At 42.7% G+C, this 12,700-nt stretch overlaps 1 protein-coding gene across 1 annotated transcript; it reads left to right on the top strand.

Moving 5' to 3' along the window:
* The first annotated feature begins 30 nt into the window (after nt 1–30).
* On the top strand, nt 31–9,319 carry LOC138957816 (glutamate receptor ionotropic, kainate 4-like). Its single transcript, XM_070328870.1, has 4 exons — nt 31–3,038; nt 3,878–4,095; nt 5,422–5,648; nt 9,045–9,319. The coding sequence occupies exons 1-4, from the start codon at nt 2,819–2,821 to the stop codon at nt 9,253–9,255; spliced, it is 876 nt and encodes a 291-aa protein (XP_070184971.1). The 5' UTR covers nt 31–2,818; the 3' UTR covers nt 9,256–9,319.
* The last annotated feature ends 3,381 nt before the right edge of the window (nt 9,320–12,700 follow it).

The following is a 12,700-nucleotide window of genomic DNA, read 5'->3' as shown; positions in this document are numbered from 1 at the left end:
CCCCCCCCCCCTCGTCCGCCCCTGGGCCAGATAGTAGGATGACCAGCTGGAGATAAAAACACTCCACTCCCCATGTCTTTACAGTGTTGTGATCAAACTTTCAAAGACGGTAGGTAACAGACAAAAGCATACAGTGTATGCTAATCAAATGAGATAAGTGGTTTTGAAAAATGAAGAGGTACCGCTCTGTTTGAGTTTTACAATTTTGGTTTGTTGCTTGTTTCTCATCCTTTTGCTTATTTTAAGTTGACCGTGCATTGGTCTGAATTTTATTTTTACAGGATATACAAGAGTTACACCACATGCCGGTTCATGGGAACAAGCGTTCTGCAATTATTCCGGTGCCACAGAAGGGAGCTGATTTCACTAGTACTACTGTTTCAAGGTTTGTTACCTAATAATCCTGTCTAGCTTAACAGTAAGATTTTTTTATTTGTATTAATTGGAACATGTTTGCACATAATTTGTAAGCGACCTCTGTGAATTTGATGGGTTTAACGTACCCTCACTATGGTCAACATTCTGTTAGCGACTGTTTGAAGCGAATAAATGCAGCGGTCAGAAAGATTCCAGAATCAGTTGGATCACTGGAAAGTGTTGTTTTTTTTATAACCTGAAACAGTAAGAATTATACGAATTCATGAAATAAAATTTTCTTTCATTTTGGTCTGTTGTGTGAAGGCTTGCTACCCGGCCCCGGCTTTGACCGACTCTCTGAGATAGTAAACATTATTGAAATACATTCAAATAAAAATGTCACTTTTCATCTTTTGTGTGAAGGTTACCCCAGGCTGATTTCCTGCACCATGGATGTAGAGGATGCCAGACAGCCTGCTTCTCATTTTTCTGCTCGTGAAGTGTATCGCCACATTGCCAAAGCCATTGGCCAAGAGAAGTCACCCTGTCTGCCCATTTTGCATAGCCTATGTCGTTTTTCAATGGTATTGGGGAAACAGAAGGCTTGGGAAGTATGGCAAGCATTTGAAGACGTCACTCAAACTTTCTGCAGGTTGTCTGCTCCTCTTTGTAAGCTGAGTGCACAAGAGCTTTTTGGTGTACATTTGTAGGACAAAACCAGGAACGTACTGGGTGTAAACAGTGCTAGACGGTACCTCTTCAGTAAAAAGAGCTGCCAAATTGACCATAACCCCCTTACAAGTGAGGTGCTGCTGCAGGACATGAGATTGAGAAGAGCCATCTACCTATTAGACTACCCAACTCTGTGGGCTGGCAGTTCAAGGCTGGAAAGTGGGAGTCATTCTGGACGAGCTTTCAAGAGGTATCCAGCGTGTGCCGAGAACTCATGAGGTGTGCCTGCAAGAAGAGCTGTACAACAAAACGCTGCAAATGCTGCAAAGAAAGACTGCAGAGCACAGCTCTTTGCAAATGTGCTTGCATGCCTGTGAAAACTGTCAGCATCTAAACTGTGCAAAAATATTATTGCACCCATTTTCATACCCCAACTCAAACATTTATTCCTGTGTCATTTTATTCAAACTGTCTATGCCATTAAAGGCTCGCATCTTCGCTATCTGGCACTTTTTTTTGTTACATCATCATTTACGCCGTCAAAATAAGGATACCCTTGACGTGACAAAGAAATGTGACAAAAACTTCGGGTACCTTTTAAAAAGCCGACGACAATTCCTGAGGCACAACTGGGTCACTGTTGTATACGAAGAGAAAGTCAACTTGATTATCCATCCCGAACAGGTTGTTTTATTTCACCATCTTGCATATTTCTAGTGTTGTGCCATTGTACCTACTGATGTATGTGTCGATCTCACGGATGAGATGTTTATGTGTCAAATTTGAGGGATACCCAAGTCAACTAAAATCCATGTATTTTAGCAATGACCAAGTGGATGCGTTGAAACTTTCAGGAATGTGTGTCTACACACGAGGCGTAGTTCAACCGTTTGAGTACACTTTCAAATCTTCACGAAATAATATTTTAAAAACTGCCACAGGTTTGTTGACTTACATCCCACATATTTTTGACTTCGCATGTATATATGACAGATGGTTGTTTCAAGTACTGCCAAAGTTTCTTTTGAGTATAGACACTTCCCGGAATGTGCTAGTTGTGTAAACACATGAGAACAAACAACGTTTTCGAAATACAGCGATTATGAATTTTAGTCGACTTTTGAGTTGATACATTACATTTTTATCCGTTTTATTTTGGGGGTACCCTTATTTGGGCGGCGGTCAAATAACCCATGTAAAAGCCAACCTTTTATCGTAGAAGTGTTCCAGTTAGCCAAGTTGAGTGCCCTCAATAGCATACATTGAATACAACAGCAAAGGAATGAATGTTTTCGTTTTGGTATGAAAATTGGTGCAATATATTTGTTTTTGTACAGTTTAGGTAATCCACAATTCTTCAACCCTGCCACCCACACCGTCCAATCATTCTCTGCACCAACAATACATTTATTGTTTTGTTTAAAAAAGTTTTTGTGTTAGTTTCTACTGCAAGAGAATGTCTTGTGGCATCAAAAATGCCTAAATACCCTTTTCATTGGCGGCCATTTTGAAAATTGTTAAAAAACTACTGATTTTTTAATTTTTTTCACGGTGGCTCTGTATCAGGTTTTGTTAAGCGAAAGCAAATGTCCATTTACGCCAAATTTGCTGTTAATCACATGAAGTGAAATATGCCTAACATACCCAACCGTTTACACTGGCGGCCATTTTGAAAAATTGTTCAAAAACTACCTATTTTTTAATTTTTCGCGGTGGCTCTGTATCAGGTTTTGTTAAGCACATAAAACTCTTCATGTTTGCTAAATTTGGTGTTTGTTGCATGATTTGAATGATTTTGCAACATACAAGCCCCACTAATTGGCACGTCTACCTGTTATTGGGATGCTGTCTGCTGCTCATGACAGTTGTTCTGTCACTTATGGACATACACTCCGTCAGAGCGAACGCCCGCTGTCCGTCCACTGGAGAGAAGAAAACAGGTCTTGCTGTCATCGCTTCGTGGGCTTGGAAGGCCTTTGAGGCGCTGTTTGGAGCACTCATTGGTCGAGGTTTGTGTTCCCACCCCTGATCACATGTCTCTACAATCTGAATAAGGAAATATCGCGGTTGCCAAGAAAATATTACGGTTGCCAAGAAAATATCGCGGTTGACACCGGCCTTATTCAAAATGGCACGCACAGAAATGTAATCGATAGGACTCTTCAAATTCACTCTATATGATTACTGGCTGTTTGTATTGCAGGGCCGTAGCACAGCTCCTAAAAGTGGTCCGGCCATAAAAAAAATAAAAAGGTACGGTCCCTGGCCATTATGTTCTCCTCAACTATTAGTGACAATTTCTCGCTTAACGCTGTCATTGTGCGATCTAAGTCACGACCCCTCCTTCCTCCTAACACAGCGCTGAAGCTTATGAAGACGATTTTTTTTTTTTAACAAAAAACTGGTCCGGCCATGGCCGGAGTGGCCGGTAGGGCTGCTACGGCCCTGTATTGAGATAGATTTGGATTGAGAGGGAGTCAAGGGTGTGTGTGTGTGTGTGTGTGTGTGTGTGTGTGTGTGTGTGTATGTGTGTGTGTGTGTGTGTATGCGCGTGCGTGCGTGAGTGCGTGCGTGCGTACGCGCGTGTGTGTGTATGTGTGTGTGTGTGTGGTGTGCGTGCGTGCGTGTGCGTGTGTGTGTGTGTGTGTGTGTGTGTGTGTGTGTGTGTGTGTGTGTGTGTGTGTGTACAATGCACTCAATGCATATAGAATGTTCAATACATAATCACTTAACACATGGCGCCCCATACAAAATGCGGTTCAATATCACTTTGCTCAAGTTTAGACGTGTTCATTTTCTTGGTATAACATTTTCCTCGTTAAGTTTCAACAGCAATACCATGTTACAGCCGTGGCACACGAAGCTGTCTCAAGGGGAGGTCGCGTGTTACTATGGGCCTGGATGCTGATGTGCTTGGTGACGGTTGCTGCCTACACGGGAAAGCTGACGTCAAACTCTGTGGTTACCAAGCAACCAGTTCCCTTCAACTCACTCAGTGAGCTGGTTCAAAGGACAGACTACCGTTGGGGCATTGAAAAAGGAACCCTGCAGGAATATATTTTTGCTGTAAGAGTTTTGAACATATCATTTAACTGTTGATTTGATTGCTGTAAGACGGGCGTGGTGGTAAGACATCGGCCTCCTAATCGGAAGGTTGTGAGTTCGAATCCCAGCCGTTGCCGCCTGGTGGGTTAAGGGTGGAGATTTTTCCGATCTCCCAGGTCAACTTATGTGCAGACCTGCTGGTGACTTAACCCCCTTCGTGTGTACACGCATGCACAAGACCAAGTGCGCACGGAAAAGATCCTGTAATCCATGTCAGAGTTTGGTGGGTTATAGAAACACGAAAATACACAGCATGCCTCCCCCGAAATCGGCGTATGCTGCCTGAATGGCGGGGTAAAAACGGTCATACACGTAAAAGTCCACTCGTGCAAAAAACATGAGTGAACGTGGGAGTCTCAGCCCATGAACAAAGAAGAAGAAGAAGAAGAAGATTGCTGTGTTCTTGTTGAGTTATGCTTGCTAACTGTTACCCATGCGTTTTTAGTGAGACGGGGTGCTAAGAGAAAATGTGCCATCTTTGTTTGTTTGTTTGTTTGTTAGTTTGTTTGCTAAACGCCCAGCCGACCACGAAGGGCCATATCAGGGTGGTGCTGCTTTGACATATAACGTGCGCCACACACAAGACAGAAGTCGCAGCACAGGCTTCATGTCTCACCCAGTCACATTATTCTGACACCGGACCAACCAGTCCTAGCACTAACCCCATAATGCCAGACGCCAGGCGGAGCAGCCACTAGATTGCCAATTTTAAAGTCTTAGGTATGACCCGGCCGGGGTTCGAACCCACGACCTCCCGATCACGGGGCGGACGCCTTACCACTAGGCAAACCGTGCCGGTGCCATCTTTGTGTAATGATGTAAATGGACATTAAAGTTTCGTTATGTTATCTCCTCTTATTATGCTTTCTGATAAATTTAAACTGTCATGTATACGGCACTTTAAAATAAGAACTAAAGTTCGAGAAACATGAAGGCCCTAGTGATAGTGGTGATCATATCCAGGGATGGCCAAATCTCAAAATTTTAACTTGCCAGCCGGGCGCGTTACTTCAAGAAAGTCACTAGCCCGGCAGACATTTCGCTGGCCTGGTACATACCACAGTTGATCTGCAGTGTTCGTATGGCTATAACACTCGATATTTTGAACGAAAGTGTTGCATTTGATCAGAATTTTCATTGGCCAGCCGGGCTAGTTTCCGGGCGGTTTCTACTAGCCCGGCGAACTGTTTGCTCGCCCCTGGCGATCGGGCGGACTACTATTTTGGTCATCCCTGATATCTCAAGGTTGGTTCGGGTCACTCACGCAACACTCGTTCACTTGGGCAGACTTCAAACCTCTCAGACTACCAACAGTACCACAAGCGTGCAGAACGGACAGACGGGTTGGCCGAGTTGTTGGCGGGCAACTTTGTCCTGGTGACGTCTGCCGCCTTTTACAGAGTCAAGAAATTAGAACATTGCAGACTGGCTGTGGTCAGGGACAGGCTCTCCCAAGACACCTTCACCATTCACCTGCAGAAAGATTCACCCTACACCGCCTTGTTTAACCAAGTGTGAGTTCTGCTAAATTGATAGTCATGTGTGGAGTGCGTGCGTGTGTGTTTGTGAGTATGTGTGTGTGTGTGTGTGTGTGTGTGTGTGCAGGGCCGTAGCAGCCCTACCCGGCCACTCCGGCCATGGCCGGACCAGTTTTTTGTTAAAAAAAATAATCGTCTTCATAAGCTTCAGCGCTGTGTTAGGAGGAAGGAGGGGTCGTGACTTAGATCGCACAATGACAGCGTTAAGCGAGAAATTGTCACTAATAGTTGAGGAGAACATAATGGCCAGGGACCGTACCTTTTTATATTTAGTCAAGTTTTGACTAAATATTTTAACATCGAGGGGGAATCGAAACGAGGGTCGTGGTGTATGTGCGTGTGTGTGTGTGTGCGTGTGTGCGTGTGTGTGTGTGTGTAGAGCGATTCAGACTAAACTACTGGACCGATCTTTATGAAATTTGACATGAGAGTTCCTGGGTATGAAATCCCCGAACGTTTTTTTTATTTTTTTGATAAATGTCTTTGATGACGTCATATCCGGCTTTTCGTGAAAGTTGAGGCGGCACTGTCACGCCCTCATTTTTCAACCAAATTGGTTGAAATTTTGGTCAAGTAATCTTCGACGAAGCCCGGGGTTCGGTATTGCATTTCAGCTTGGTGGCTTAAAAATTAATTAATGACTTTGGTCATTAAAAATCTGAAAATTGTAAAAAAAAAAATTTTTTTTTAAAACGATCCAAATTTACGTTTATCTTATTCTCCATCATTTGCTGATTCCAAAAACATATAAATATGTTATATTCGGATTAAAAACAAGCTCTGAAAATAAAATATATAAAAATTATTATCAAAATTAAATTGTCCAAATCAATTTAAAAACACTTTCATCTTATTCCTTGTCGGTTCCTGATTCCAAAAACATATAGATATGATATGTTTGGATTAAAAACACGCTCAGAAAGTTAAAACAAAGAGAGGTACAGAAAAGCGTGCTATCCTTCTTAGCGCAACTACTACCCCGCTCTTCTTGTCAATTTCACTGCCTTTGCCATGAGCGGTGGACTGACGATGCTACGAGTATACGGTCTTGCTGAAAAATTACATTGCGTTCACTTTCATTCTGTGAGTTCCACAGCTACTTGACTAAATATTGTATTTTCGCCTTACGCGACTTGTTATTTTTTTTATGGCCGGACCACTTTTAGGAGCTGTGCTACGGCCCTGGTGTGTGTGTGTGTGTGTCACCGTGTGTGTCACCGTGTGTGTGTCACCGTGTGTGTGTCACGGTGGGTGTGCGTGTGTGTATGTGTGTGTGTGTGTGCATGTGTGCGTGTGCGTGTGTGTATGTGTGTGTGTGTTTTGTGTGGCGGGGGGTTGCGGAAAGGGGTGGTGTTATGTTGTGTGTATGCTTGTGTGGGTCTGTGTGTGCGAGTATGCATGCGTGCGTACGTAGCTGTATCTTGTGTGCAGAGTGGAAGGAGAGAAGATAGATAGGGTCAGATACACTTGTTTGGTTAAGATAGATAGGGGAAGATACACTTGTTTGGTTAAGATAGATAGGGGAAGATACACTTGTTTGGTTAAGATAGATAGGGGTAGATACACTTGTTTGGTTAAGATAGATAGGGGTAGATACACTTGTTTGGTTAAGATAGATAGGGTCAGATACACTTGTTTGGTTAAGATAGATAGGGGAAGATACACTTGTTTGGTTAAGATAGATAGGGGAAGATACACTTGTTTGGTTAAGATAGATAGGGTCAGATACACTTGTTTGGTTAAGATAGATAGGGGAAGATACACTTGTTTGGTTAAGATAGATAGGGGAAGATACACTTGTTTGGTTAAGATATATAGGGGTATATACACTTGTTTGGTTAAGATAGATAGGGGTAGATACACTTGTTTGGTTGCCAATTTGTCACTGAAAACATACTTGTCTCTCTTTTGGAGTAAACACGCAGCTCAGAAAGATAGTGAATGAGATCACCTCGAGACTCGCCGCCCACTGTCACCCGACTATGTGGCGACTCCTGGCATGAGGTGCATGAAGCGAAACTGGGTGCCGCCCAAATGGGTGTCACGCAGCCGCAGGGTCGGATTGGTTGAAATTGACATTTGTTGACATTTCAACTAATCAGAACCCGCGGCTTGTTCCCACCCAGTTGGGTGGCACCCAGTTTCGCTTCGTGCACCTCAGCCCTGAAGCCTCAGACGCTCTGTTTGCGCACAGCTAAATATAGCCTACATGCATATGGTCAGTAAGCCTTAGAGGCTCTGTTTGCGCACAGCTAAATATAGCCTACATGCACATGGTCAGTTAGCCTTTGAAGCTTTGTTTGCGCACAGCGAAATATAGCCTACATGCACATGGTCAGTTAGCCCTTGACGCCTTGTTTGCGCACAGCAAAATATAGCCTACATGCGCATGGTCAGTTGGCCTTTGACGCTCTGTTTGAGCACAGCTAAATATAGCATACATGCACATGGTCAGTTAGCCTTTGACGCTCTGTTTGCGCACAGCTAAATATAGCCTACATGCACATGGTCAGTTGGCCTTTGACGCTCTGTTTGCGCAACGCTAAATATAGCCTACATGCACATGGTCAGTTAGCCTTTGATGCTCTGTTTGCGCACAGCTAAATATAGCCTACATGCACATGGTCAGTTAGCCTTTGACGCTCTGTTTGCGCACAGCTAAATATAGCCTACTTGCACATGGTCAGCCTTTGACGCTCTGTTTGCGCACAGCTAAATATAGCCTACATGCACATGGTCAGTTAGCCTTTGATGCTCTGTTTGCGCACAGCTAAATATAGCCTACATACACATGATGATGATGATGATGATGATGATGATGATGATGATGATGATGATGATGATGATGATAATTAGTTTTAACGTCCTCTTAGAACCAATTGGCCTATCTTTGGACAGGTAGAGTTAATATGCTTTATGAGGGGACAAGACACTGGACAAACATGCAAACAGAGAACACATATGATCGTGTTATATATCTGGAAGTCTGTTGTTGCGCGCATGCGATATTTCAAAATGGGGATGGAAGTAAAGATTGTGTACGCGGAATAATTATGGTTGGACTGGAGGGATTTTGTAGGCTTATTTGCTTTTTATTTATGTAGAATATGTTTATATTTATGGCTGAATAAGTAAATGAATACATAACTGGAAAAGTAATACAATAAATTTAAAGAAAAGTAAATTTAGCCAAAGAAAAATATTGAAATAACTTGCTAAAATAATATATCAGAATAGGGAACTTAAGTTAAGGTAGGAGGGCAGTATATGCTTAAGCCTTGTTTGAATAGACACCCGTAAGCCTTAGACGCTCTGTTTGCGCACAGCTAAATATAGCCTATATGCACATGGTCAGTATACGTTTCTGTCCAGGCTGGCCAGAGCCACAGAGCACGGACTTCTGGACTACCTGAAGCGCGAATGGTTCCTACAGGAGTCCGGTTGCCAGGACGACGAGACCCGAGTGATGCCAGTATCTGTGGAACTGGTCAAGACAGCCTTCATCGTGGCTGCCCTGGGTGTGCTCGTGGCCGCACTGGTGTTGATGCTCGAGCGTCTGCTCACACGTGGAAAAACACTTTGAATATAAAGAAGGCTATAATTATATGCGCTATGGTACTGTCCTATTGGCTTGTGTTGAAACAAATGCCGCCAAAATCGTGCGTTTTCTGTTAGGAATATAAAGGGTGTTTGAGCCGACTGACTCTGTCCGCCTCTCTCTCTTTATCTCTGTCTCTCTCTCTGTCTGTCTCTGTTTCTATCTCTCTTTGTCTCTTCGTCTCTCTGTCTGTCTCTGTCTCTGTCTCTGTGTCTCTCTGTCTGTCTCTCTCTCCCTCAGCCTTCATCTTGGTAGCCCTGGGTGTGCTTATGGCCGCTCGAGCGTCTGCTGACACGTAGAATAACATTTAAAGTACAAAGACGGCTGTACTCGTGAAGTTTCTTCCAACTGGCTTGGATTCAAACAATTGAGGACATAAACGCGTTTTTACTGCAAGGTGAAAAAACCCTGCGTTGACAGTAAACCTACCAATTCCTTTTTACATTTAGTCAAGTTTAGACTAAATGTTTTAACATAGAGGGGGAATCGAGACGAGGGTCGTGGTGTATGTGTGTCTGTCTGTGTGTCTGTCTGTCTGTCTCTGTGTGTGTGTGTGTGTGTGTGTGTGTGTGTGTGTGTGTGTGTGTGTGTGTGTGTAGGCCCCGGCAGGGTACAGGTGCAGAGCCCCGTTGGGGGGACCGGAAGGCAAATGTTAGCATTTTAGACCAATATTTTGATAGTTCTTGTGTTAGCAAATAATGGATAGAGATACAATAGTATACATATAATTTAATGTGTTTTTTTTTCCCGCGGACGCATTTTTATTTTCGCTGAAACGTAATTTCCTTTTTGCGGAAATCCGTGATTTCGCGGACAATTCCCATGCCTGTTACTGTATGGAGTGACAAAAGCTGTGTTTCCCGTAAGTCGACCTAAATGCACTTTTTCGGACTGCCAACCTCCCCCCATATGAGGGCCTGGAACGCACGGTTCAAAGATAATTGACAGTTTGCAGTCTAAGGCCACAATCACGAAATGCTAAGAGCCCGAGAAATGTATCCATCAAATTGCTATCTTAGATTTAACATCACACGTAGAGCCTTCGTATATATCTTCAGAATAACTTTCAACGGCCTTTAAAGGCTGACATATAGTCCTATTTAATTAGTTTAATTACTTCCAGGGCTTTTCCCATCGTTGCGGGGATGTATAAATTAAGCTTCCTGCAAAGTGTTAGGTTTGAAGTCCTTACCAATTACGAGAAATAATTAATTCGTTATTGCATTGTTTAGCAACAGTTCTCCAGGACTTGGGCTATTTTTAGACCTTTGACGTCACGAAGTGACGTTTCGTAAACCAAAGATGGCGTACAATGGCAAAAAAGATAGAAGTAAACCCGTCTAAAGCTGTCAAGGCCACTAAATCTGCTGAGAAGAGAAAGTGGACTCCTTGCTTCATGGATTATCACGCAGCACCAGCGCTGGGTCGCGCTGAAAGAAAGATTGTTTTCGTCAGAGGCCCATCGCTTCAAATTGAGAACCAAGTAGGCCTACAAAGGGGATACTGAACTCGCCAAAGTTTTGCTGGACACGTGAGTACATAGGCCTATTAGAAAATTAGATGTGCTTGTCAGCTGAAGCCTGTGGCCTTATTCTTGCGAATATGTGCTGTGAGAGATCGTATATTTCCGCCTGCGCAATTTCCAGAAAACATCCACTTTCACTTTGAGACTGTTCTGTTTACATTCGACACTATCAACACCACTTTGCAAAACTGAAATAATGTTTTCTGTGTTCGAAAGCTACAACCAATCGTTATTATATCCCCTTAGGTACAGTTTTATAACATTATTGGCACATGCAAACAATAATTATGAATTAATTAATGAACGCTACGAATATGGCAGCCAGATGGGGAATTTTGTTGTTGTTTTTAATTCTCTTTTTTGGATGTTTTTTAATTTAATTTTTTAGATTTTATTTTTTTTACATGTATAGGCTTTACATTACATTTCATCAGATGGGGAATATTTGTTTTGCACCCTATCCTTCAGGCTTAGTGGCAGCCCCCAAAGAAAGAAGCTAATGAAAGTAAAAGAAAGGTATTCCTCAGACAGGCGCTATTACACGCGTTATCAAAAACATCGATTATTCTCCCAGGACAATGCCTCTATTTTAATATCCTCATTTAGTGCATCATAAACAACATCTTTATTGAAGAACATAAAGAGAAAACGTTTTTCTTCTTCCTCTTTTTCTACGTTGATGGGCTGAAACCCATGATTTTTGTTATGTGTTTGACCGTTTTTATCCCGCTATTTTGGCAGCTATACGCCGATTTCGGGGAAACATGCTTGGTATTTACGTGTTTCTAGAACCAACTGAACTTTCACATTGATTACATGATATTTTTTTGCGTGCACTTGGTCTTGAGCTTGCGTGTACACACACGAAAGGGGATAAGGCACTAGCAGATCTGCACATAAGGACCTGGTAATAAGCTTACTGAAAACAAATGAGTGTGGAATATAACGGCTAAACTGAGCCCCGTGCACACAGACCCACCAAACAATGTCGTATGTATGCAGTAAAAAGATTTGCAAATCCACAAAATGCGAATAAAAAGATCTGAGAATGGCGCCGATCTTACGCTTTGCACGGCGAATGCAAAATGAATTCTTCACAGCTATGCAAGTGTTTTCTTTCGCACTTCTTGACACGAAGCAGGCCAAGTCTTCTCTTCTGCATCGACACCAATCGTTACTTTGAAGTGACAGGCGACTAGGCATTCTCTTGGAGAATAACAATTAATTATAAAAACGAAAAATACAACCCACAAAACCGACGGTGAATTTCCGGTGTAAATGTCTAAAGGGTAATCAATATTGTGAAACTGCGTTTAGCAGGCAGAAACCCGACAAGTATTGACAACTTGCTTGTGGCTTCAGCGAGAGTTTTAAACTGCGATTTCAACTTTGTGTTAAAGTGGCTAGACACGATTTCATACTGAAGGCGCTGAGAAAACGAAGTGTCGAACTTATTAATCGTCAATTTGTTCAGGGCATGCAGACCATACTAAGATGAAATCGGTGGAATTAACCTCAAAACAGTCTCTCAAACTTACTGACTCCGGCAGAACATATGACCATTGAACATGAGAATATGAATGGAATTTCAATGTCAAAAGTATTGCTGTTCACCATGATTTTGTCTCATTTTGGAAACAATCACACGGTTCTCCCAGGCTGCGAAGTTTGACACGCCGCAACAGTTTCCTGAAATCTGTGACACTGAAGACTTCAGCATCCACTTTACAAACCTCGCACATAAACTGAAACTGTTTTGAACCGACTCACAAAGTCACATCGAAGCCGAGAAATTTAGTTTGGTGTGATTCTTCTTTTTCTTCTGCGTTCGATATTCATTGCTGTCATAATTATGATCTCATATCGTCAGGTGTGGCTGCCATGAAGTCCGCAGTCTTCTGTAGA

This window comes from Littorina saxatilis, unplaced genomic scaffold, assembly GCF_037325665.1.
Source record: "Littorina saxatilis isolate snail1 unplaced genomic scaffold, US_GU_Lsax_2.0 scaffold_1646, whole genome shotgun sequence".
NCBI lineage: Eukaryota > Metazoa > Mollusca > Gastropoda > Littorinimorpha > Littorinidae > Littorina > Littorina saxatilis.
Note: the sequence above shows the minus strand (reverse complement) of the source record. Positions and strands in the feature narration are given on the sequence as shown.

Excerpts from the sequence above, each read along its gene's own strand:
- LOC138957816 (XM_070328870.1), top strand. The coding sequence starts at position 2,819 with ATGATTTTGCAACATACAAGCCCCACTAATTGGCACGTCTACCTGTTA. Across the intron at positions 3,039-3,877 it reads TGGAGCACTCATTGGTCGAG|CCGTGGCACACGAAGCTGTC; the intron begins GTTTGTGTTCCC and ends ACCATGTTACAG. Across the intron at positions 5,649-9,044 it reads ACCGCCTTGTTTAACCAAGT|GCTGGCCAGAGCCACAGAGC; the intron begins GTGAGTTCTGCT and ends GTTTCTGTCCAG.